The 27,258-nt window shown below is 38.1% G+C and overlaps 1 protein-coding gene across 1 annotated transcript; it reads right to left on the bottom strand.

Moving 5' to 3' along the window:
* Nucleotides 1-301: 301 nt before the first annotated feature.
* Nucleotides 302-26,962, bottom strand: LOC136253841 (adhesion G-protein coupled receptor V1-like). Its single transcript, XM_066046501.1, has 24 exons — nt 26,869-26,962; nt 22,697-22,852; nt 22,432-22,638; nt 21,291-21,314; nt 21,082-21,237; nt 19,345-19,551; nt 19,248-19,283; nt 19,038-19,184; nt 18,772-18,963; nt 18,224-18,697; nt 15,726-15,941; nt 15,431-15,568; nt 14,787-14,999; nt 14,583-14,723; nt 14,194-14,400; nt 13,934-14,110; nt 13,438-13,650; nt 13,231-13,332; nt 10,660-10,815; nt 10,395-10,601; nt 10,075-10,137; nt 9,781-9,936; nt 9,522-9,716; nt 302-435 (listed from the first exon to the last, which is right to left on the bottom strand). The coding sequence occupies exons 1-24, from the start codon at nt 26,960-26,962 to the stop codon at nt 302-304; spliced, it is 4,011 nt and encodes a 1,336-aa protein (XP_065902573.1).
* Between the last annotated feature and the right edge of the window lie 296 nt (nt 26,963-27,258).

Below are 27,258 nucleotides of genomic sequence, written 5' to 3'. Positions count from 1 at the left end.
TGGGCACAAATCGACATAATGGCGAAGGAGCTAGCACCAATTGTTTTAAGATGCGCTATTTTTGGGAGCCACTACTATCAGGCAGCAGAGTGGAATTCCACTGTGACAACAGCAGTGTTGTTAACTCCATTACCAAAGGATCCTCAAAGGAAATAATGGTCATGCACCTCTTACGCTGTCTCTGGTTCTTCTCAGCTCATTTTGATATAAAGATCTCAGCTTGCCATATTCCAGGCACGTTGAACACTGCCACAGACCAGTTATCCAGAAACAGATCAACAGAATTCTTAAAGCTGCACCCTTACACCTGCCGCTCCCCTGCATCAATCCCAACGTCACTGTTGAAGCTCATATCACCCCGGAGACAAGACTGTACTTCTCCCTCTTTTCTTCGCCACTTCAAGCGAACCATCAATACACTCCAAGGGTCTCCACCTGCAAGAAATAAAAAATCACATACTTAATGAGCTCACATAAAACAACGCTACAACATAATTGACCATACACTTGTTGTTCAATGTAATTGATTTATGCTGTTCATTGTAATTGCTGTATGATTAACTTAGTTGATAATTTATTTGCCATTCTTGTTACAAAAATCCCAATAGACACTTGCAAACAAGGCCACACATACATACTTAAATTCCATTTGTAGACCTACCAAGGAGCACTCACCTCAACAAGCTATTGAACAAAGCCCAAAAGCTACTACATTATGGACTGGCCAAATCCAGCAGAAACACCTACACGGCTGGACGAAGACGATATGTTAACTTCTGTAAAATGGCAAGTGTTCACCCGATCCCAACATCCGAGTGCACCCTAACTCTGTTCATATCGCACCTAGCTACCTCCAACATCTCGCAGGGAACTATCAAGGTGTATCTATCAGCAGTTAGACACATGCATGTATGCAAGGAGCTTCATAACCACTTCAACCGCCAAATCACTCCTAGGCTCCATCTCATCTTAAGGGGAATCAAAAAGCACCAAGCAGGCATGCACTAAGGAAAAACCCGACTGCCGATTACCATCCAGATGCTCTATAACATAAAAGCCCTCCTATCAAAGAAACCTCCTTCCTATTGTAATACCACACTCTGGGCTATGTGCTGTCTCCCCCTTTTTGGGTTCTTAAGAGTCAGCAAGTTTACAATTCCTACAGAAGGCTCCTATGATCCATCATGACACCTATCTCTCAAGGATATTGCAGTTGACAACAGGAAGAAACCCCGTCTCCTGCAACTGTCCCTCAAAGAATCCAAAACAGACCCATTCAGGCAGGATGCCAAGGTGCACATGGGTGCCATCGATAGCTTGGTATGTCCAATAAAAGTAATGATTTCATACCTCGGCAGAAGGAGTGAACAACCAGGCCCACTCTTCATCACTGAAGAAGGAAATGGCTGGACGGGAGCCATGCTTCGTGCAGGCCTCCAGTCCCTGATGGTCAGCCTCAAACTCGATAAGCGCCGCTATAACACACATAGCCTTCGGACTGGGGCAGCAACGTCTGCGTCTCTAGCCAAACTGCCAGACTCTCACATACAAATTCTTGGCCGCTGGAAAAGCAACGCATTTAAAAGGTATATCAGACCTCCCAATGAGGTAGCAAATATGTCCAAGATCATCGCAGCTGGTCGTCACTGACTCCTTTTGACAACCTCAGCATGTAATTGGTGTATTTATATGTACTAAGGACTGTCTAATAGTACTGCATATGTCATATTGATAGTGTTGTACAGTCACTTCATGTTGCTACCGTACTTGTCTTGACACTACCGCAAAGTGGCTTCACGCTATAACGGTTGACCTACACAATTTGTTGACATGCACACCCACCATAAGTGCTGTTCCCAAACAGCCGGTATCTCCAAAACACATAATCTAGATACTTGGGTGAAAGGTCTCTCCCCCCACCCACCTGTGTGCCTGATGGGGGAGGGGGGGGGGGCTCACCTTTCTATGGCTTAAAGGAAGGCCTTTGGTGCGTAGAATGCCTCTGGGAACCAAAGTCCTTTCCTGCCCAAGTATCAGCACATCTGGAAAATAAAAATATAAGACCCGGTAGGCAATTGATCCCAAAAAAGAAATCTTAGGACTGAAAATTCTTTAAATCAAATTAACCCAGCAACCGGGACCAGGTACACATACCAAAACCACCACTACCAACAACAGTTGGTCGGTGGCGAAGAGCGACCAGTGCTGCACCTCCCTGGACACGTCAAAGGTTAGTCAAGTAATTAATATCTAATCAAAAACAGCCAAGCTGTAAAAAAAGGTGCGGCCCCCAAAAAGGCCATGATGAAAAAAGATGTGAAATCCAAGGTGGCGGCCAAGAAATGGCTGTGATGGTAGGTTAATGGTTACATTTTAATAACAACAATTCAGGTGAATTTGGTGCCAAGACCAAGCGGCACAAAATTCACCTGAATTGTCGTTATTAAAATGTAACCATTAACCTACCATCACAGCCATTTCTTGGCCGCCACCTTGGATTTCACATCTTATTTCACCATGGTCTTTTTGGGGGCCGCACCTTTTTTTACAGCTTGGCTGTTTTTGATTAGATATCACTTCTTTTTGTATACAGGAAGAAGAAAAGAACTTAAAGAAGAATTTTAGTACTTAAATTATTTTTGATTTCATTAGTAATTATACAAATTATATACATATATTTATTACATGCCCATTATTCCCCACAGCATATTTTTTTTGTGCAGCTGATCTCTCTACTGGGTGACTTGAAATGTAGCTGAACTATATACAGGATGGTTTCTTTGTAGCTGAACTCTCTACAAGGTAACCTCTTCTAGCTGGTCTCTCTACAGGGTATTTTGTTTCTAGCTGAACTCTCTACAGGTGATTTGTTTGCAGCTAAACTCTCTACATGGTGGTGTCTTTGTAGCCGAACTCTCTACATGATGGTTTCTTTGTAGCGGAACTCTCTATAAGGTGACTTCGTCTAGCTGAACTCTCTGCAGGGTGATTTGTTTGCAGCTGAACTATCTACATGATGGTTTCTTTGTAGCTGAACTCTCTACAAGGTGACTTCGTCCAGCTGATCTCTCTACGGGGTGATTTGTTTCTAGCTGAACTCTCTACAGGTGATTTGTTTGCAGCTAAACTCTCTACATGGTGGTTTCTTTGTAGCTGAACTCCCTACATGATGGTTTCTTTGTAGCTGAACTCTCTACAAGGTAACTTCTTCTCTACAGGGTGATTTGGTGTAGTTGAATTCTCTACAAGGTGGTTTGTATGAGGCTGAACTCTCTACATGGCGGTTTCTTTGTAGCTGAACTCTCTACAGAGTGATTTGTTTGCAGCTGAACTCTCTACATGATGGTTTCTTTGTAACTGAACACTCTACAAGGTGACTTCTTCTAGCTGATCTTTCTACAGGGTGAATTGTTGTAGCTGAACTATCTACAAGGTAACTTCTTCTAGCTGATCTCTATACAGGGTAATTTGTTTGTAGTTGAATTCTGTGCAGGTGGTTTCTTTGTAGCTGAACTCTGTACATTATGGTTTCTTTGTAGCTGAACTCTTTACAAGGTGACTTCTTCTAGCTGAACTCTCTACGGGGTAATTTCTTTGTAGCTGAACTCTCTATATGATGGTTTCTTTGTAACTGAACTCTCTACAAGGTAACTTCTTCTAGCTGATCTTTCTACTGGGTGATTTGTTTGCAGCTGAACTCTCTACATGGTGGTTTCTTTGTTGCTGAACTCTCTACAAGGTGAATTCTTCTACCTGATCTCTCTACAGGGTGATTTGTTTGTAACTGAACTCTGTACAAGTGCGTTTTTGTGGGTGATCTCACTGCAGGTTGATTTGTTTGTAGCTGAACTCACTAAAGGGTGATTTTGCTTGTAGCTGAACTCCTTGCGTTGTATCTAGTTTCTAGCTGATCTCTCTACAGGGTGATTTGTTTGTAGCTGATCTCTCTACAAGTTGATTTGTGTGTAGCTGATCTATCTGCAGGTTGATTAATTTGCAACCGATCTCTCTACAAGGTAATTTGTTTGTAGCTGAACTGTCTGTAAAGTGATTTATTTGTAGCTGATCTCTCTGCAGGTTGATTTGTTTTAGCTGAACTCTCTACAGGGTGATTTACTTGTGTAGCTGAACTCCTTACATTGTGTCTAGTTTCTAGCTGATCTCTCTACAGGGTGATTTGTTTGTAGCTGATCTCTCTACAAGTTCATTTGTGTGTAGCTGATCTTTCTACTGGTTGATTTGTTTGTAGCCGATCTCTCTACAGGGTAATTTGTTTGTAGCTGAACTCTGTACAAGGTGCTTTTTTGTAGGTGATCTCACTGCAGGTTGATTTGTTTGTAGCTGAACTCACTAAAGGGTGATTTGCTTGTAGCTGAACTCCTTACATTGTGTTTAGTTTCTAGCTGATCTCTCTACAGGGTGATTTGTTTGTAGCTGAACTCTCTAAAAGGTGATTTGTTTGCAGCTGAACTCTCTACATGGTGGTTTCTTTGTTGCTGAACTCTCTGCAGGGTGTTTTGCTTGTAGCTACTCTCTACATGGTGATTTGTTTCTAGCTTATCTCTCTACAGGTTGATTTGTGTGTAATTGATCTCTCTACAAGCTGATTTGTTTGTAGCTGAATTCTCTGCAAAGTGTTTTGTTTGTAGCTGACCTCTCTTCAGGGTGATTTGTTTCTAGCTGATCTCTCTACAGGGTGATTTTTTTGTTGTTGACCTCTCTTCAGGGTGATTTATTTCTAGCTGATATCTCTCCAGGGTGATTTTTTGTAGCTGACCTCTCTTCAGGGTGATTTGTTTCTAGCTGATCGCTCTACAGGTTGGTTTGTTTGTAGCTGAACTCTCTACACGGTGATTTGCTTGTAGCTGAACTCCTTACATTGTGTCTAGTTTCTAGCTGATCTCTCTACAGGGTGATTTGTTTGTAGCTGATCTCTCTACAAGTTGAATTGTGTGTAACTGATCTCTCTGCAGGTTGATTTGTTTGTAGCCGATCTCTCTACAAGGTAATTTATTTGTAGCTGAACTGTCTAAAAGGTGATTTGTTTGTAGCTGATCTCTCTGCAGGTTGATTTGTTTTAGCTGAACTCTCTACAGGGTGATTTATTTGTAGCTGAACTCCTTACATTGTGTGTAGTTTCTAGCTGATCTCTCTACAGGGTGTAGTTGATCTCTCTACAAGTTGATTTGTGTGTAGCTGATCTCTCTGCAGGTTGATGTGTTTGTAGCCGATCTCTCTATAGGGTAATTTGTTTGTAGCTGAACTCTCTATAAGGTGATTTGTTTGTAGTTGATCTCTCTACAGGCTGATTTGTTTGTAGCCGATCTCTCTACAGGGTAATTTGTTTGTAGCTGAACTCTCTACATGGTGGTTTCTTTGTTGCTGAACTCTCTACAGGGTGTTTTGCTTGTAGCTGATCTCTCTACAGGGCAATTTGTTTGTAGCTGATATCTCTACAGGGTGATTTTTTGTAGCTGACCTCTCTTCAGGGTGATTTGTTTCTAGCTGATATCTCTACAGGGTGATTTTTTGTAGCTGACCTCTCTTCAGGGTGATTTGTTTCTAGCTGATTGCTCTACAGGTTGATTTGTTTTTAGATGAACTCTATACAAGGTAATTTACTTGTAGCTGAACTCCTTACTTTGTGTCTAGTTTGTAGCTGATCTCTCTACAGGGTGATTTGTTTGTAGCTGAACTCCTTACATTGTGTGTAGTTTGTAGCTGATCTCTCTACAGGGTGATTTGTTTGTAGCTGATCTCTCTACAAGTTGATTTGTGTGTAGCTGATCTCTCTGCAGGTTGATTTGTTTGTAGCCGATCTCTCTACAGGTAATCTGTTTGTAGCTGAACTCTCTATAAGGTGATTTGTTTGTAGCTGATCTCTTTACAGGTAATCTGTTTGTAGCTGAACTCTTTATAAGGTGATTTGTTTGTAGCTGATCTCTCTGCAGGTTGATTTGTTTTAGCTGAACTCTCTACAAGGTGATTGCTTGTAGCTGAACTCCTTACATTGTGTCAGTTTCTAGCTGATGTCTCTACAGGGTGATTTTTTGTAGCTGAACTCTCTTCAGGGTGATTTGTTTCTAGCTGATCTCTCTACAGGTAGATTTGTGTTGATTTGTTCATTGCTGATCGCTCTAAAGGTTGATTTGTTGCAGCTGAACACCCTGCAAAGTGTTTTGTTTGTAGCTGATCACTCTAAAGGGTAATTTGTTTGTAGCTGAACTCTCTCCACAGTGACTTGTGTGTAGCTGAATTCTGTGTAACTGAATTCTCTAGAGAGTGACTTAATTGTAGCTGAATTCTCTACACAGTGCATGACTTGTTTATAGCTGAACTTTCTTCAGTGTGACTTGTAATGTTCTGAATCTCTATAGTGATATATTTGCTTAACTCTCCACATGGTGACTGTCTTCTTGCTGAACTGTCTATAAGATTAACTGTTTGCAGCTGAACTCCCTACAGAATAACTTGTGATGTAATAAAATTCTATAATGGAGTAAATAAATTAGCCGAATGCTCTATTAGGGTGACTGTTCTATTAGAGTATCTTGATCTCGCATTTGCTACACAGAGTTGGCTTTCGAATCATAACTCAGTGGTTTGTAATCCGATTCTTCTGTACTACTGTAAGGACTTTCTATGAAGATTATTCCAGCTATACACCGATTTTCAGCTCATTGCTCTAAGCGGTTTGCCTAGTAGGCGTGAAAACTAATACTTTTTTATTCATAAAAATCGATCGCGTAATTGTGACACAGGTTGGGTTTTGTGTCATATCTCCGTGGTCTTTATCTCGATTCCTTTCAAACCACCAAAGGGCACTCCTAAGATGGTTACTCCATCTACATAGCAATTGTCAACTCATTCCATGAAGCGGTTTACCCTGTAGGCGTGACAACAAATCGATCTTGTTTTACGCGAATAATCGGTCATAACTCCTGAACCATTCATCGGATTTGTACCAAATTTGATGCTAGGATTCGCCTTTGGACTCCCTTTCTGTGTGCCAAATTTCAAGGCGATCGGAGTACGCGTTTGCCTGTTATAGCAATTTTTGCAAGTGTGCGAAAAGACGAAGAAGAAGAAAAAAAAACGAAGAAAAAAAAAACGAAACTTTGGCAGCTCGTATCTCGGAAATGGCTGGAGCGATTTCCTTCAAATTTGGAATGTAGACTCCCTTGGCTGGCGGGCAACTGTGTAGCAAATTTGGTTCCAATCAGATAAGTGATCACCGAGATACAAAGGTGTGAAAATGACGTTTTCGTTCTTCCTGTCAATATACTCACGGTGTGGCGCGCCGGCTTCTTGGGCCACACGACACACTATCATGTGTCTTGATTAAATGTAGTTTAAAATACCTTTAAACAAAGTTAATGTTGAACTTGATGGTGGCCTCGAGCATTCATCCTTAGACACGAGACATTAATAAGAATAACGACGCACTAATAAGAATCCTAGCACATGCGCAGTAGCATGTGGCATTAGTTGTTAGACAAGTGTTACCCTCCCATCCCATCCCTCATATGCACAAATACCAGTTTTCACAGCAACATCATACCTACAACAATAAATTCCAATAAAAATGTACGTGGTTGACCCACATACAGGGTATAACACACACACATATATACATATACATTGCACTCCACCCTCTATTAATCGCTTCAATGGTAGCACTCCTTCGAGCAGGCACACTGGTGGTGATACAACTAGCCAGTACTGCGCCTCCGTTGTATTGTTATCACATGATGCTATCATACTTGTGCATTGATGTACTCATTAGCTCCCTGCAGGTGAACCTATTATACTGCCAATGCTAAGTGGTAGTGTAGCCTGGAGACTATCATGGGCCATTACCAAGCAGCGATGCCAAACGCAAGGGAGCGCCTGGCAGGAGACTGTATCACAGACCAATACCAGAACTTCCACTGCTCTGCCATGCCAAAGCTGTTGCAGTTATTACCCAATATTGCATACTGTATTTTCTGTTTGTTGTTACAGCTACTGATACACACGACGCACTCCTTTGCTCACTGCAGGCAGGGAGTGCCTGGAATGTGACTTCCATGGGTCAATGTCACCTCCCCCAACAGATGTAATTCAAGCAAGGGAGCGCCTGGCATGCGACTCTCATGAGTCAATGTCACCTCCCCCAACAGATGTGATACAAGAACGGGAGTGCCTGGCATGTGACCCCCCCCCCCTCATGAGTCAATGCCACCTCCCCCAACAGGAGTCTTGGCACACAGCTCTGCCACAGCTGGTCAGTGTCAGCTCCTCGTTGCGAAGAGTGTGACACACTGCTTCTTAGCAAATGCTGCCTCTTCCACACTTCTCAGAATCCAGATCAGCATTCGGCCGCCCAGTGCCAATGCTGGTCTCGCCATTCTGAAAACAGAGCTTTTTAAAAGCTCTAGCTGCATTCGCAGCATCTCCATTCCTGATAGAGGGAATGTGATAGTACCTGGTCTCTAGGATGGTTGTTTTAGTATTTAGACCAAATCATGGCTTAAAGGAAGGCCTTTGGTGCGTAGAATGCCTCTGGGCACCAAAGTCCTTCCCTGCCCAAGTATCAGCACATCTGGAAAATAAAAATATAAGACCCGGTAGGCAATTGATCCCAAAAAAGAAATCTTAGGACTGAAAATTCTTTAAATCAAATTAACCCAGCAACCGAGACCAGGTGCACATACCAAAACCACCACTACCAACAACAGTTGGTTGGTGGCGAAGAGCAACCAGTGCTGCACCTCCCTGGACACGTCAAAGGTTAGTCAAATAATTAATATTAAGTACACAAAGGAGACATTGGCGTAAAATCTTCCCTTTATTAACAAAGGCAAGTTACCCCCATAATACGTCAAAGTATGCAGAACTCCTGAAAACCTCACGGGGAAGATAGTCTGAGGAAAGTCACCACACCCGTATTTCAGTCCGCCGAAAAGAAACCACCTCAGAGCAAAGTTCACTTGTGCAGAAGTTTAATACAGACTTCATTTCACTTTTACTTCTTACGTAAAAGTTGCTTTTACCGTTATTAAACGATTTTGCTCACGTGGGTGCGTACGGACAAACATAGATAGGTAGATAGGTACACACACACACTTTTACGGAAACAATTACAGTAAACCAGGCGCACGCCCACAGCCGGCCTTCGGCCGGCTGTGGGCGTGCGCCTGGTTTAAAAATTATGAATTTAAAAATGAAGTAGGGATCCAAGCGATAAAAAGTAGTGAAACAAGAGATGAACAATGGTAGTTATTACAGCATAGCTCAGTGGGAAATCCCTACTTTGGCAATGAACACAAAATAATTGTTATCCCATGCCAAAGTAGGGATTTCCCACTGAGCTATGCTGTAATAACTACCATTGTTCATCTCTTGTTTCACTACTTTTTATCGCTTGGATCCCTACTTCATTTTTTAAATTCATAATTTTTAATATACTAGTGGTATTATACTCTACACTTGGTCACTTGTTTACAATAAATAGAATACAAATTATTGCTAGTACTGACCATCTTCTATTATGACTTCTGCAATGAAAGGGTCCCAAATATTTACTCCTTTATCTTTCTTAAACAAAGTGATTGCAAACGATTCAGTCTCTTCTTCAGTGTTGTCATTGAAGATAGGAATTTTAATAATAGCCTCATTGGCATAAGAGGGACAGTTGACATAATAATAACCAATCTTAAAATCACTGCCAACCGCTGCAAGTAGAGAAAGTGTAATAAAATAATAGTAATGATTACAATTATCTCTCATACATCTAACCTGCTGGTAAGTCAAATTTGGTGGGTGTAAATGCTCTAGCTCCAATTTGTATTGAAGACCTCCTGTATCCACTAACAAGTAACTTAATCACAGCAAATCCATCAGATTCCTTCACTCTGTACTCCTTCTGACTAAGACGGACTTTTACTACACCACCTATACAAATGCAATTCTACATTCAACCACACACAATGGTTTATAGTGATGTACACTTGTTGAATTAGTAGTAGACAAAACACAGAACCACTATAAATGTAAATACACTATATATTGCCTGTGTGGCAGTGAGATTACCTTTATAACTTGTTGGTGGATGGGTTGGTGGAGGACTTGGTGGATGAGTAGTAGCTATATCATCTATGGAAATACAAAATACGTATTCAGTACATGTTTCATCATATGAGACTGGGTCTACAAAAACAAAGTGGCGCAAACCACACCACACTGGTAGTATCTCAGTCCTGGAATGGATTATTTACATTCTAAATCTTGTATTACACAGCCAATTGAAATGTATATAGTAAGAGCTGTAAAGCTGATAGCTACATAGCATGGAAATTTAAAGTATGCAAACGTCACGTGCCCACAATGCATGTTCAGTTGACTATACTCACCATTTTTAATATAAACAGTTGCTATAGAATTTTTACCAAATCTCACTCCACTGATATATACATCTTGTGATATTAATATTTCCACTTTAAATCCCTCAGTGTATTCAACTTTATTATCATCATTAATACGAATATAGGCAGTTGCTTTTGTCTGTCTGGATGAAAATGATACAACCTGAGTACCTTCATGAAAATCTGATGATGAGGCTACAACAAGAAAAAAACAATGAGACAAATAAGCCAATGCAAACTCTACTAGCTGTACCATATGGTCTTAGTTGAGTGTTCACACTAGATTTGATTTTCACTGAAAATGATTTATAATAATAGTATCTGAAAGCCACAATAGTCACAGCCACTCTTCCATCTGATTCTCTTGCACTATATCCACTGTGGCTGAAGGAAACACTCACATACGGCCCTACAGCAAAGTAATAATGACATGAAGAATGTTTTATTATGTTCTGTAGCTAGCTGGCCATTATATATGTATCCTTGCAAACAGTGTGATCAAGTTTGGCAGCTGTGTTACATGCCACTACAGCATAAATACGATTGGGCCTATGAAAATAAGGCATGTGGGCACAAATTATATCCTGTCACACAATAGGACATATTTCAGTACTGAAATATAATATTTACATTCTGCAACTTTTGGTATAAAGCACTTGGATTGTTTAATGCATGCTGAAAATTTCAAGACCATACATAGCATCATCAGCATGATGGTATAAGTTATGGGCAATGAAAAACTTGAAAAGTAGGCAAATTTTGTGTGCTCACATGACTTAGTTTTGCAGGCCTGTTCACAAATATTATGTTTATTCAAATCCTGTAAACTAATAGTTACATACTTACAGTACCATACATCACTAGAATTAAAAGTTACCTACTGTACATTTAAAGTTTGGTGGAAATTAAAACATTGAGCAATTTGGTTGACAAAAGTTTAACATTCCAACCTAGCTTGGATGTTTGTTTTTAAGCAAGAGTTAATGCCTATTTTTCTGGTGTATAGTGTTGGCATATCAAGTACACTACTGTACATTCAGCTCTAAGCACTACATGACTAGTCACTTTTCATTGTGGCAACTGCTTGATTTATCTGTTGACTGTAGTTCAGTAGAGTATTTTGATTTCGAAAGCTAACTGCATTCCAGAAATCGGCCATCCCCACCTCTTGAACTGTGCCTGATAGCTATTGTGATTGTAGTAGATCACAACTGATGTTAGTGTGTATTTAATTACTGGGGACGAAATGACAAATCATGTTGATCATCATCAACTATTGATTGGGGGTGGTGAGCTCCATTTTGATCGTTGAGGTTATGAAAGAGTTAAGGGAAGGATTCAGTTCTAACAGAGGGAATGGTGTGAAGCAATGGAAGTTTTAGAACATTCACAAGTAATTAGCTAAGTTTAGTTGGGATGTTAAACAGTCTAGCTTGTTTTCAAAATAGTTAACACAACTAGCTAGCTATCCTCAAATTCAATGTCAGGAACTCACAATGTGAAAATTAATTTGATAGCTAGCTAGCTAGTAAGCTGGCTATTGACTAACCCAGTCACCTTTCAAATTTCTTAGAATGAATGCTGTCAGGGTACCCTGACTATATCTATAGCTAGCTGCCACATTCCAAAATTAGTCAGTGGTTACAAAAGGGTTTGCAATAATTTTGCAATGCTTCATACCCTCAGGTTCCCTTGCACATATATACCACAATTGGTTCCATAGATAGTAGCACCCTCTACAATCTAAGGAATCAGTTCTCACAATTCTAGTAGTCTCGTGAGTACAAATCTAGAGTACCAATTACGAATTTCAGAGCTGGATCATCGTTTAGGATACAGAACGCTATACTCAACAACTGCAATTGACTCAGTGCTTGGGCCATTTTCTTACTCCTCACATCAGAGCTTTTTTTTAAACTGTACATTTTGTTCACATAATTATAGCAGGTCACATGTAGTGTCTGAGGTATTGTAATTGTGTGTTTTAAACAATCTAATGACGGTTTTTCTCTCTTATGGTTTGGGTTCAGCCATACAGGCTACATCACTATTTTTTATCTCGTCCCGTTTACCTTCAATGTAGAGCATGAAACGCCTCTAAAATAATTACCACCACCTAAGACTCGCCTAATTAAGACCGTAGTCCAGCCGGCTATGACACGAAATTTCTCATCGGTAGCTATTGCCTGAAATTCTCGAAGAAATCATAGACCTAAACAGGTACTTTTCGGGCACTTATGGACGTTTTACTAGTGCTGTCGGTGGGTTGGCAACTTGGCAAGAGCAACCGCATTAAGCCCAGGAAAAGCTTTTAAGGGCGCTTATGGGCAAAATTTTCAACTTTCTTCGAGACCGGCTTTCTTTCTTCACAATTTCCTGTCGTACGGTATAACGTTTGAAACTGTTTCAAAAATTGCTGTAAAGGCTAAAAAGATTCAACTGCAAAACGACATTACTTGGTGATTTTTTTCCGGCTGTAGATATATAATTAGCAGAATTAGCTAGCTAGCTAGCTAGGCATAGCTACGTAGGCTTAGCTATAGGCTGCGATTCATCAATTAGCTACCATGCCCATGACGCCGCTTGCCATGCCGACCTTAAAGAGGTGACCCCTCTTCCAAAATGTGGACCCGCCGCTGCTGCACCAGGAAGGGCAGTGTCTTAACTTGCGTGCAGCTACTTATCTACTGTATAGCTATCTGGGAGTTAGAAATCAGTCAGAAAATTTCTTCTTGAAACGGCTCTCATAGAGCTGATTGCCTGAAGAATCGCTTCCCGTGGCTATTAAATTAGCTATAATGCTATATACTAGCTAGCTACTTACTGATTCTTGATCCAAAGGTAGCATCTCCTTGATGAGTACATAAAAATGTAATGAAGCCATTGGACTCTGGAGCAGTGCTGGAATCACTTTGGAATCTCACTCCTGTGTGTTAATGTGTGTACACTGTCATTTATATGTGCACATGTATGCATAAAAATTGGACTATTAATCTGTGTGGTGACTGTGGTCACTACCACCATACTGTACCTGGTTCATCATTGTCAACTATTGTACCAGTGGCTCTCATTGGATCTACAATCTCCACTAAATCTGGTGTGTCATCTGTTCTCTTGAGAACTAGTCCAAAAACTTCACTGCCTTCATCAATGGTATCTTCGGTTATATTAATGGAAACTTCTGCACTAGTGTCTCCAACACCAAATGTGACATCAAAGGCACCAGAAACATAATCATCATCAGCTACATACAACAGTACCCATGATGGATTCATACATGCATTATCTACCATAATTCATTTCATTTTTGTACAAAAATGTTTCATTTTTGTGTAAAATAGTTTCATAGGTTGACTGCTCTAATACGGTATCTCAATCTTCTACAAAATTGTGGTTTGTATAATTTTTTGCATATGAAAAAGTTTTGCAGGAAAAATAAAGGGGATTGCAGTATGTACACTGAACAGAAAATATTTTACAAGCCTGTACATTTACATAGGAAACTTCCTATATGTGCAGCAATGTACCTGTGGCCATTCCCAACTCCAATCCAGATCCAGATCCTGATCCCACATCATCATCATCTTCAGTGCACACTTGTACAGTAAATGATACATCAGCAGGTCTGTTGGTTTCTAGAAAGAATATCAAACTACCGGCTGACTCGTCATCTCTGACCACAGTAGTGTTGAACCTCACAGTCACTGTAAAGAGATATCACTCTATAAAATTACTTTTTTACACAAGCAGCTATCATTATGAAAGGATCAGTACTGTTATTTCTTACATGGAGTGTCATCATCAATGATGATGCCCAGTGAAATGTTTTGTTCTGCTAATGTGACAGGTTGATCAGGTAATTCATCTATTCTTACATGAAACATTTCAGTGTCTTCAATCACAAGATCAGGAACAACTGGTACAGTTATATTAACCATGGTAACTCCAGCTGGGAATGTTACATTAACCACAGTTGGTGTGTAATCATCATCCTCTGTATAGCAATGAAAATCTTCATAATAAATTCAGCCAATCAAAAATAAAATATACGCACATATTAAACACATTTTGACCAAATAAGTTGTAAAGACTTTTTGTAGGTAAGTTTCTGACCATGAATACTTATTATGTTACTATGCAGTAAATGTTAATTTTCCATATTATGTGCTTGCATACTTCTTGCAGACACCGGATCAGTCTCTCCTGAAGTGACTTGAACAGTGAAAGGTTCATCAGATGGAAATGATGAAATAAGAGTGAAAGTTGCAACACCATCAGATTCATCAACTGTAGTTGAATTGAACAAGAACTCAACACCTAATAGGTAGGAGAATCACATTAATACATTTCGTCAACTACATAATGGTGTTGTATTCTCACTAGGTATTTCATTATCAAAAATGGTCCCCACAGCGACTGATGGATCAGCAAAGATCACATTATAAGGACTATCTGGAATATTCTTCAGAAAAACTTCAAATGTTTCATCAGCCTCAGCAATATCATCATTAGTGATAGGAACAGCAAAGACTTGACGGTTATCTCCATTGTTAAATGTGATGTTGGTCACCACACTAGTATAGTCTACATCAGCTAGTGATGGAATAAAATATAAATATAATGTATCAGTAAATGTATGCTCTATTTGGGAGTTTGCAGATTACATTTGTCAAAATAATAATGTTGCACTGTGCAGATACTGACAATAAAACCATAATTGAGACACACCTAGTAATTCTGTAGAGGGCAGTCATATCGTTATTATATGTGATCCGGTCTGCAAATAGGGGTCTTATAGCCTTTCCAAATTGTCAAGTTTGACTATATAAATCTTAACTCCTCATGTTTTTAACCTATCACCTTCATATTAGACCAAGCCATAGTGCTATGTTAGGGGTATGCGGTGACTAAATTTCAGGGTGATACCACATTCACAAGTTAAGTTACAGGTTGCCAAGTACAGACAATTGAAAAGGCTATAAGACTCCTTTTCACAGACCAGATCGCATATATAAAAAACAAACCTTCAGCAGAGAGATCAATGTCTCTTGTACACACTTGCACAGTAAATGGATTATCAGATGTCACCAGTGATATGACAGTGAACAGTATGGAACCATCAGACTCTACAGCACTACTAGTGTCATTCAGGAATCTGACAACTGAAAGAATAAAGCATATACAACATCAGAAGTATCACTGAATAGTGTGGAGTTTAATGTCTATACAATTATAATGAAAACCAAAAACAAATGCAAATACTATAACTACAGTTTGCTTGAACTATAGACCAAAGTATTATTTATACAATATTCTTACTGAGATCATCATCATCAATGATAATACCACCTGCCATGGATGGTTCCCCAATTAAGACATTATCAGGAGTTGAATTACTTGTCTTCAGTAAGCCAACAAAAGTCTCATCTTTCTCATGTACTTCATCATCAGTTACACTAACAACCACAGACACACATGTTTCACCAGGAGCAAATGTGACAGTTTCACTGGAAATAGCAGTGTAGTCTCTGCTATCTGTAAGTACAATGTTCATATGTGAAGAAGATATACTGCAGCATCAACTGCAAGCATATATTAATGTTGCATGTATAGCAAGATAATTATAGAAATATTAACAGGGAAAGTTTTGTTAATTCTCTTCATTATAGTTAGTAATGTACAGTACTGCACGAAGTGCTGTACTTGTTACTGTACCATGAAGGTTATCTTTCATTGCTGTCATGATAACTTAGAACTACTGGTTGTATCAGTGGCTAAAAAACTGTATCTTCTACAGGTATGAAATCCAGGGGGAGGGGGGATTTTGTGCTTGAAGTATAGTTGTGTTTTTGTTTTTTGTACTCTATATTGTTATGATTGTCCAAATAGCTAAAGTGAAGAGAGGACTTCTGTAGCAAAGTTCCAGTGGAAGGGAAGACTGAATGGCATTCTCACTGATTAGCTTGGTCAGGGGAGGGGGGGATACTCTTCAGGAAATTTTTCAAAAATAGCTGTGATGAGATTGAATTTGAAAGGAAATAATTGGGATCTGGAAGCACTTTTAAGGAAATAGTGAACTAAAGGGGGTGAAATTGAATAGATTGTAGTTGCAGGGTTTGAAAGCAATTATTAAAATAATGTTTTATTAATTTAATAGTGAAAGAAAATTTAAAAGTAATAATGTTTTACGCCGTTTGGATTGCAAATCAAATGGTGGAGAAAACAGCTATCTCAAGGTTGGATTTTTAGGTACTTTTAGTCAAAAGAGATTTAAGGTGCACACATACATATATGTAACATTCAATTGACTTGCAGCTTGCTATTTTAGTGTGACTTTTGCAACTAACCTCATCACAATTTACAACTATATAGCCAAAAGTAACTTCCTTTTTTATAGCACCTGGGTTGGATACAGTTTTGGTTATATTTAAATCAAGTTTCCTATACAATGTATATGAAAAATATTAGTAAACTAACCATAAGTGTGAAAAAATTTGGTACAAAGTATTTCCTATATTAGGGGTAGTTAATCTTACTGACTGATCTAGACAAGTAGCAAAATACCTAATGATATGGGTTTTTATTTTTCACATTTACACCGTACATTCCAGAGACATGCCTTTTTCCATAATGATATTGCAGGAGATAAAATTCATGGCTTACCTTTAATTTGCTCCACTGTATATTTATACTGTACCAATTCTTTACCGTCTAGTTCAAGATGACATGATTTATATATACACTGGCTACTGCATGAAAAATGAAGCAGAAACTGCTTGTAAATTTCAGTACAGTATGTGCCTGCCTCTTAGGGTCAGAATCAGCTGATTGATTACAGGCATATTTCAAGTACTGTTCTTTATGCTCAAAATTGTGTAATAGGCAGAACATGACCATCTACTCCAATGCATGTTACATACCAAGTCACTTAACTCTTTCAGATTTTGTGTTTATGCATAAAGTGTCCAAAACGCAAGGAAATGAAGAGTTTACAGAGGTGGATTCAGGGGGGAGGGGTGCACCATGGACACAGTAGTAGGTAGATGCTAAAGATACTTAGTATGTGTCAGGACTGAAATTTTTGATGTAGAGTAGTTTATGGGCAAAACATCTTAATCATACTGAATTATACTTTCTAAGTCAAGTTCTAAGTAGTCTGCATTGATCAAGAGTTGCATGGACCAGTGACAGCAAGAGTTAATAATATAGAGAGGCATACAAAGGACTCTCCATATTATGAAGGACTTTCTTCTCCATATTATTAATCCTTAGTGACAGTCATAAGTTGTGAGCCTAAAATAAATCATCATATAGAATGGCATACAAAGAACCACGTGCATTTCATTTACAAAAAAATCTCAGTAGGCAAAATATGCTCATGGCCATGGAATGATGTTGTGGATGAAGGTTTTCTTGCATACTCAGCAACTGTGGAGGATTCTTAATAGTGTTAGACTACATGTGGCAACTATTCTATTAGAGTATTTGACTGACTGCTCTATTAGACTATCTCAATCTTGTATAATTTTTTGTTTGTATTATTTTGGGGGGATGGAAACTAGCCAAGCTGAATAATCATTACCTTATTTTAAAAAAAAATTAAAGCTGAGAAACTGGTGAACCCCTAGAAACATGCCTAATGGTAATGTTATTTGGAGTAGGGAGGATGGAGCAACCTATGCATAAAAAAATTGAACCAATTTCTGTCAAGGAATCAAAACACCTGTTACACAAATACAGTAGATTATATAAATATTCTCAGGCATTAATCACATTACTTATAAAAGCATTTACACTGTAAATAGTACAGTACACACCTTCAGCTGATAGTGGGTCAGATTCTTGTGTACAGAACTCCACAGAAGTTGGTTCATCAAAAGCTTGTGATAATTGTATAGTAAAAGTGATACTGCCATTTCCCTCTGGTGCAGAATAAGAACTCTCCTTAAATGACACCATTATTATTGGTGTGGGAGAGAGGGAAGGACTGGGGCTGGGAGAAGGCCTGGGGCTGGGAGAAGGCCTGGAGCTGGGAGAAGGACTGGGACTGGGTGAAGGACTGGGGCTGGGTGAAGGACTGGGAATAAAGGTAGTGATCACTGGAGGTAGAAGAGTAGTCATTGGAGGTGGAGTAGTCATTGGAGGTGGAGTAGTCATTGGAGGTGGAGTAGTCATTGGAGGTGGAGTAGTTGGTGATGGGGTAGGACGATCCTTACATACACACATTGTGGTCCTTTCTTCCATTGTAGGAGGTAACTGAACTGGTAACCCCATACCATCATCAAGATCATCTGTGGATTAAATAACAACATGTTGATACGTATGAGACAAATATAAAGTACTGTTTGGTGTTTGCCCTGTATACCTATTATTTTCACATCAGCAAAGGATGGATTGCCAGCTGAGACATTGAGTTTCTGAGTAGGTATAGGAATGGCTAGCAACAAGCCAAATGTCTCATTTCCTTCCCTGATGTCATCATCAATGACTACAATACAAACACTGCTTCGTGATTGTCCTGGCACAAAGTTTGCTGTGTAAATGCCACTCTCAAAGTCTTCGTTAGTTAAAATTAAACAAGACATAATACACAAAGATAATGTAGTAGGCATATTTCTGATTCTTTAATACCTCTAGCTGATGGTGTGAAAGGATCCGTAATGACCCGAACTGTAAATTCTTCCCTCACTTCTCCCACTACCACCAGTGTCACTGATAACATAGTACATGATTCTTGTACTGTGTAGAATGATCTCTCAATGTGAACTGTAATTGGGGCTAATGAAAGGTACACAATTTTGGATTTACAAGCAATTACATACTATGTGACAATTAACTTACGAGTTGCTGGTGGCCTTGGAGTGGGTTGCTTTTCATCTACGTATTACAATACACAGTTTATTAATTTTATTCTATCTACAAAAGACAACATGCATACCATCTTTAATGAAAATAGTAGCACCTGAAGGATCTCCTAGTTTTACACCATTTTCTTTATGATGGTTTGGTATGGACAACTGCACTCTAAATGCTTCTGTTCCCTCCAACAGTTTATCATCAAATATTTGAACTTTTATATAAACCACATTTTGTTTTCCAGGTACATATGCAAAGAATAGACCAGTTTGTACATCAGCACTGCTTGCTGCAGAAAGCAAAATATTGATGCATAAATGCAATTGATATATTAAATATCTAAGAGACCTGCAAAAACATTTCCCCTTTGAACATGCGTTCTCTATGTTAGGCACCAGCCTATTATGCCTTTAATTTTGTGTATTATGCTATGCTGCATGTTCCAGAATCCAGCCTATTATGCTCAATTTTATGTCCTTGTTTTGGTTTATTAAAGATTAATTAATATTTCTGTATTATGAAATTAGGAAGCACTGAATTAATCATTGTACTCCAATGAAACAGTAATGTTATATAGCTGATGGCTGCACTAATATACTAGAGTTGTTGACTGTTCTATTAAAGGGACTCAATCTTTGAGATATGCATTTTACAGGCATGAATTTATAACAAAACATAATTATACCATATGTATACTATTTTATCATTACATGTGATGCTTATACATTATACTCATAACTATAACAGCATTATCAACATGTGAACAACTACTGGTAGTATGTTCTAATATCTGCAAGGGTGGCTCCAGAAATTTTGGTGACAGGTTTCCAATTTTTCTGTTGCACGCACACAAATGGGTCTGGAGACATGCTCTCCTAGAACTTTTTTGAAATATATATATATATATATACGTATTATTATTCTGAAATTGAATCTGGTAACATTTTTTACATTTCAAACATAATATGGTAGGAGGTGATTGATATTGGCTGCTTTGGTTGGCTTCTGTTGGCATAGTATCAAGAGCAGACTAAAGAGGTAAGAGGTGGAGCTTTGTGAAGTTTGAGCCATACAACAGACATGCATCAATGCCATTTGGGGGTCTGAGGGCATGCTCCTAGGAAACAGTTTAGGTCTTAACCACTCTGAAAAACGATTTTTGATTATTTTTATTGTGTTGATAGTTGGTGTAGTAAACTAAGCAACACTAAAAAGTCTGTTCTATTAGGTTAGCTGACTGTTCTATTAGAGTATTGTATATACCTTTGCAAATCTCAGAAACCTCAGATGTCCCTGGATCCACCCTTAATCTGTGTGCTTAATAGAGGAATTGTAATTACTATCCCACTAGGGACTTGTGTAAGCATAAGGAGCCAGAATCTTGATGAGCAAGGCAAAATCCCAGACCCAAATAGTATGTGGTGACACTATTTGACACACACGGCTAGCTATTTAGTGTAGCTGTATGTGGCTTCAGTGGTCATGTGTTTTATAACCATTATTATACTAAAAAAATATTTTGACACCATAATATCCCTTTTGTAAGAAAAATAATACATTTTATAAAGACATTAATGTTTTATTAAAGTTTGTGTATCTAAAGTTATTAATAATTCACACAATATATGTTTGAAATGATACAAAGCCATTAACTGGCACATATAAATGAGTCTGCTTTTATTTTCTCTTCCTAAAATTCAAAAGCTTCTGCATGTAAATACCGTTTCTGAATTCCACTAATTATGCAAATGTGTAAAGTGTACTAGCTAATTTTTTACTCAGACATTTGCATTACGTATATGTATAAATCAATACAAACCTGCATTAGGTGAAAACTTGTATGATACAAATACTTTGTATTTAAATGAAATTGGATATCTCCTTTTGATATTACTGTTGATTATTATTTTTAATGAAGCATAGTCTGTAGATTCATCAACCATGTATTTGTCTTTACTGAACTGTACCGTAATTGCTAAACAGACATAAATGTAACATGCACAGCAAACACATACGATAAGTTCTCACTTGGTGATGGAGGCTGTTTATCATCTGTAAATAATCAAAGGTGTACATGTAATGTTAAATACCATTAGATTATTACTGCTAGATATACAGTGGAGCAGTAGCACTACAGTAGTGTGTAAAGATAAGAGAGTCCCAACTTAATCCTCTAGAAACAAACTGACCACAAAAGATTCTGTGTCCTCCAAAGGGTGGTTAATAGTAATCATTATGACCTCATACCATTTTTGCAGCTTCAAATATTACAATTTATATCACCATGGAAACTGCATTGTACTTACAGAGAACAAAATTAATGTTTATTTGTCAAGTTGTATGTTGTGTATAATCCAAACATTTTTAACCACGTAACACTTGGTGTGTTCTGGAACTTGTTCCATTTCTTTACTATGGTGGCTACTGTATCTTAAATAAACATTATTATTAGTACCACTATGATTGTAGTTACTAACTAGGGCTCTGTAATATATAGTCATACTATGTATTACCACAATACTATATACTGAGGCCAAATACAAGGAATTAGATGATTTTACCATACCATTAGATGTAAATTACAAGGAATTAGATGTTGTGGCATCAAAATAAACTGTGTGTTTACAGGATGGCTGTATAGCTGAGTACAAATGTTTTTACCTTGCCACTTACTAAATACCATTCTTATTCAACATTAAGTATCCATTCAAGCGCAATACCTACCTAGGTATTATTCCGAATAAAAGTTTTTGGCAGTCCTAGTTACTAGTAGGAAACAGCAATACAGAGTATTAAAAAGAGGCTTACCCACTTCTAATATGCTTATGTAATTGTAGCAGTATGTGTATCCTGGCATGCACAACAGCTGTTAGGAATGATTAAATAGTTTAGGATAACGAATATCTTACTACAATCATAACAAAAAAGTTTGCCATTCCAGCATTCTATTCATATGGCAATTATTTACCACCATGCTTTTGACATGTAGGCAAAGATGGTACAAGTGCAAATAACTTGCAATTTTCTGTGTGGCAATGTGATTAATACATACTGGCTTGAGGCTGGTGGAGGACTTCACGGGTGATTATAGCAGGTATATAATTACTGTATGTACAAAATAACTTGAGCATGAAAATACAAATTTCCGGTCAGTTGAGTATATACTCACCATTTTTTATGTACACAATTGCCACGGTTTGTCCACCAAACTTTATATCATTATTATATTTTTCTTGTGATATCAGTATTTCCACTTTAAATGCCTCAGTATTCTCGACAACATTATCATCATTAATACGAATGTATACAGTTGCCTCAGTCTGTCCAGATGAAAACCATACATCTTGAGTACCTTCATCAAAATCTGATGATGAGGCTACAACAAGTTACAGAATAATATTCACAATATACTACTATACACTATTTTACCATACCATATGGTCTTAGATGAGTGCTGACACTAGACTTGATCTTCACTGAAAATGGTTTAGAATAATGGTATCTGGAAGCCACAATAGTTACAGCCACTCTTCCATCTGATTCTATTGCACTATATACACTGTGGCTGAAGGAAACACTCACATATGGTCCTACAACAAAGTAAAAATGACATGAATTATGTTTTATTATGTTCTGTAACTAGCTGGCCATGGATTATGTGTGTGTGTGTGTGTTTGTGTGTCTGTGTCTGTAAACAGTGTGATCAAGTATGGCAACTGTGTTACATGTCATAAATACGGCCGGGCCTACGAAAATAAGGCATGTAGGCACAAACTATAATCCTTTCATACAATAGAGCATATCTCAGTACAGAAATATAATATGTACATTCTGCAATTTATGGTATAAAGCACTTGGATTGTTTAATACATGCTGAAAATTTCAAAGCCATAGCATGATGGTATAAAAAGCTATGGGCAATGGAAAACTTGAAAAAGTAGGCAAATTTTATGTACTCACATGACTTATTTTTGCAGGCCTGGTCACAAATTTTATGTTTAATTAAATCTTGTAAACTAACAGTTACATACTTACAGTACCATACATCACTAGAATTAAATTTTGCCTATATTTAAAGCTTGGCAATTAAAACATTGAGCAATTTGGCAATACTAACATTCCAATCAATAATGTCCTTGTATGAAATTGAAGGGCTATATAATAATACAGTATGAATATACAGTTGTAGCAAAGCTTGGTGAGACTAAAATCAAACTTTGCAAGTTATAAATTTGCTAAACAGAATTCCAGCTTGCCATGGATGTTTGCTTTTAAGCAGAGTTAATGTCTATTTTGCTGGTGTATAGTGTTGGTATATCAAGTACACTACTGTACATTCAGCTCTAAGCACTACATGACTAGTCAATTTTCATTGTGGCAACTGAGTTGTGTTCTACTACAATCACAATAGCTATCAGGCACAGTTCAAGAGGTGGGGATGGCTGATTTCTGGAATGCAGTTAGCTTTCAAAACCGAAATACTCTACTAAATACTACAATCAACAGATAAATCAAGTATGTTCAAAATCATTTTACCAGAACCCATAGATGAGTGTAAAATCACAGATCTTAGTGTTGTTAATTACTGGGGACGAAATGACAAATCATGCAGATCATCGTCAACTATCGGTTGGGTTAGTGAACTCCATTTTGATCATTGAGGGTAAGAAAGAAAGGATTCAATTCTGACAGAATGAATAGTAAAGTGTTGGAGGCTTTGGAACATTCACAAGTAATTAATTAAGTTTAGTTGGGAGGTTATTCAGTTAAGCTTATATTTAAAATAGTTAACGTAATCAAGTACTGTAACTATCAAAATTGTCCTCAAATTCAATGTCAGAAACTCAAAGTGTGATTTTTCAAAAATTTCTGAGCCGGTTTACTTTTAAAATCAGCATTAAGTCAAAAAGAACAAAAATGTCACCAGATTTAATGTCAGAAAGCTTAACTGATTCTACAATTCCTACCTTCATGATAACCACCAAAGAAATACTCTCATATTCAACATACAGTAGTTCAGCTTTACAATAAGGCATCAATCTATATCTTTCTTTTAGATTGCTAGCACCTTGTGGTATCATACACTTACAGCCAATATGAAGTCCCACACATTCAACATACACAGCACAGTGCATAGCTTGTACAATACCAGTCAGTTATTTGAACTGCATATTGAGGGTTTCCATCTTACTTATCAGAAGTTTTGGAATGCCCTCCACTTGTGCTATGGATGGAAATTGCTGAATACTCTTGGCCACTGTATGTGTGACACATCTTTCACTACTGATCATGCAATGATATGTCGACAGGGTGGTTTGACTTTTGTTTGTCATAATGACCTATGTGACATTACAGCTGAGTTGTTTTCAAATGTTTGCTATTGAGCCACCTCGTCAACTTCTCAGTGGAGAAGTGCTTACTCCTTAATCAGCTAACCGACAAGATGACACCAGAGCTGACATCCATACTCATGAATTTTGGGAAGTTCCTTTGTTGATTTACCCAATGCACAGAACTACCACAATGTATCATACCATCTGTGTATAGATGTCACAAGATGCAGAAGAAGAGCAAGTGTGGTGATTGTGTCCGCGAAGTGGAATTAGCTCTTTTACTCCATTGGTTTTTGCAACAACTAAGGGCATATGAAAAAAGCAATCAATCACTTTTTTAAATCGCTGGCTTGCTGAAATGCACTGCCTTACCCTACAGTAATACTTTGGAGTGGCTTCGCTGCACCCTATCCTTTTTCTTTATGACCATGTACATCTGTGAAAGTCACTCTGTATCTTATAGGTCATCACATGCTTCCCCAAAAATGGGCCTTGTAAGTGGCCCTAGGTATTTAGTTTATAATATCCATGTATTCTTCTTTTTTAATAACTTTAATTACTTTCTACAGTAAATAAATATTGACTATAAAATCAAGAAATCATATATCTAATTAAACGCGTACATTTAGGGGTGCATATGGACATTTTTCTCGTGCTGAAGGTGGTTGGTAAGGGCAGTATATCAAGGGGGTGTCTTGTAGGTATGCACTGTAGATAGATCTGCGATCACAGTTAAACCAAAACTTTGCTGTGGCCTTTGACTAAGAGCCTTTTTCAATTTTTAACCTGTAACTTAGCAATGATATTTTGATTGTGGGTTGGAATCTTTTCCCCTGACTGTTGACTTGGCATGGATTTGGTGGCCTTGACCTGTAACTTAGAGTTTAACTGCAGTCACAGATCTACCTACAGTGAGTGTCTGTGTGCCACCTCCTTGCATATCCCTGGCACATCTTAGTCTCGTACCAAGCTGGGCTTGCGCTAATGCACAAATACCCAGTGTTTTGGATGCGAGACTAACCTAGAAAAAACTTTTAGGGGTGCTTATGGGCGCTTGACAAATTTAGCTGATCCGTCAGCTTGTATTTGTATATTAAGGATAAAGGCTTGTGCCTGAGGAGGGTTTCCAACTCAAAATAGGAAGGTGCTTCCTTTTGTTGTTTCTGGAGATATTCACACAGACTGACCTTTTAAGATAAAGCAAACAAGCGCTAATTTGTTATTGGATTGCTTGTAGCATCAGGTATCAGGATAAGTTTAACACATAAAAACATATAAAAAGTGATCACATTACCAAAAAATACCATAATAGTTAAATTGGACGGCTTATTCAAAATCATTGTATTTTAGGGTGATTTAAGTCACAAGTAGATAAGTGTATTTCTTACCTTAATAAAGACTTCTACATCTTGTAGTGCTATAGCACATAGGCTGTATAGCTGTAATGGGATTGCTGGTCACATGACCACTTTTTGGATATTTACAGTTAAAACTGTTCTGATATTGAAAGCAATAGACAGTTTAATAATATATTAACACTTAATGCCAAAGGAGCAAATACAGATGTTGAGCTGCAACGGCCAGCAAGGAGCCACAAGCCACCCTCCAGACTGACAGAGGAGCTAGATAACTAAGAAGGGAGGAGATGTAATTATTATTAGTTATTACATTATTATTCATTGTAACTGAACACTTAAAATCATTGTAATCATGTGCACGTGTATGTCTTGTGATCCTCATTAAATGGCATTCGATATTGTTTGAGTGAACATGTGGCGGCTCTACAAACATTACATCCCTCAGATTCCCTAGGGTCTGGGGCACTCGATTAATGTCTGCATGAGAATATCTTAGATCTTCCCCTGTTGCCTAAACCTGAAACTCCCTCTGAAAATTTCTAGACCCACCATTGGTATTTGATGACCTCCCACAGCCCTACAAGACTGTTGATGAGGAAGCATGTAATCAAGTAGGATTGTCTAGCCTAACTGCACTGCTTGCATGAACTTTTATGTCACAGCATTACTACTAGCTCAACTATCAGTGTAGCAGATTAAATAGGACAAACAAGTAGTCATAACATAAAAGATGTGGATGACAAATAGAACCCACACACTATTTAAAAAGGCCATACAGCAAAAGCTATAACATGTAGCTACATGTGCTACTATAATACCCTATATTTTTATTAAAATTAATGTATATTTTATATGCTTAGTCATCAGCTACACAAAACACATTGGATTCATTGTTAGCACTATGTATACACTTACTAATTCTTGATCCAAACGTTGCATCAACTTGATATTTACGCAAAAGTAGTAGTACAGTTATGAACAGGCTTATACAACCAAAAGGATTAGCCATGGATCCTCTTGGTCTGCAAAACACAACTGTACAGACGTAGGGCTAGAAGCTAAGATAACCGAACTTGTTTATATAGATAACAAGAAAAACAGCAAACATTTGTATGGTTGCAATAAGCCACAACACATCTAAGTCTTTTTGGTCAGTGGACTACACATGAAGACTACACTACAATAATATGTAACTGTATCTGAAAACTGTATAGTTACCTCTAATAGAATGCTACTACAACTGATATGCTGGCATTATAAATCCTCCACGTACAGGCCGCTTCCATGTGAGGTAGATAGTGGTTA

Source organism: Dysidea avara, chromosome 4 (assembly GCF_963678975.1).
Source record: "Dysidea avara chromosome 4, odDysAvar1.4, whole genome shotgun sequence".
NCBI lineage: Eukaryota > Metazoa > Porifera > Demospongiae > Dictyoceratida > Dysideidae > Dysidea > Dysidea avara.
The sequence above is the reverse complement of the archived record's forward strand: the minus strand, read 5'-3'. Positions and strand labels throughout refer to the sequence as shown.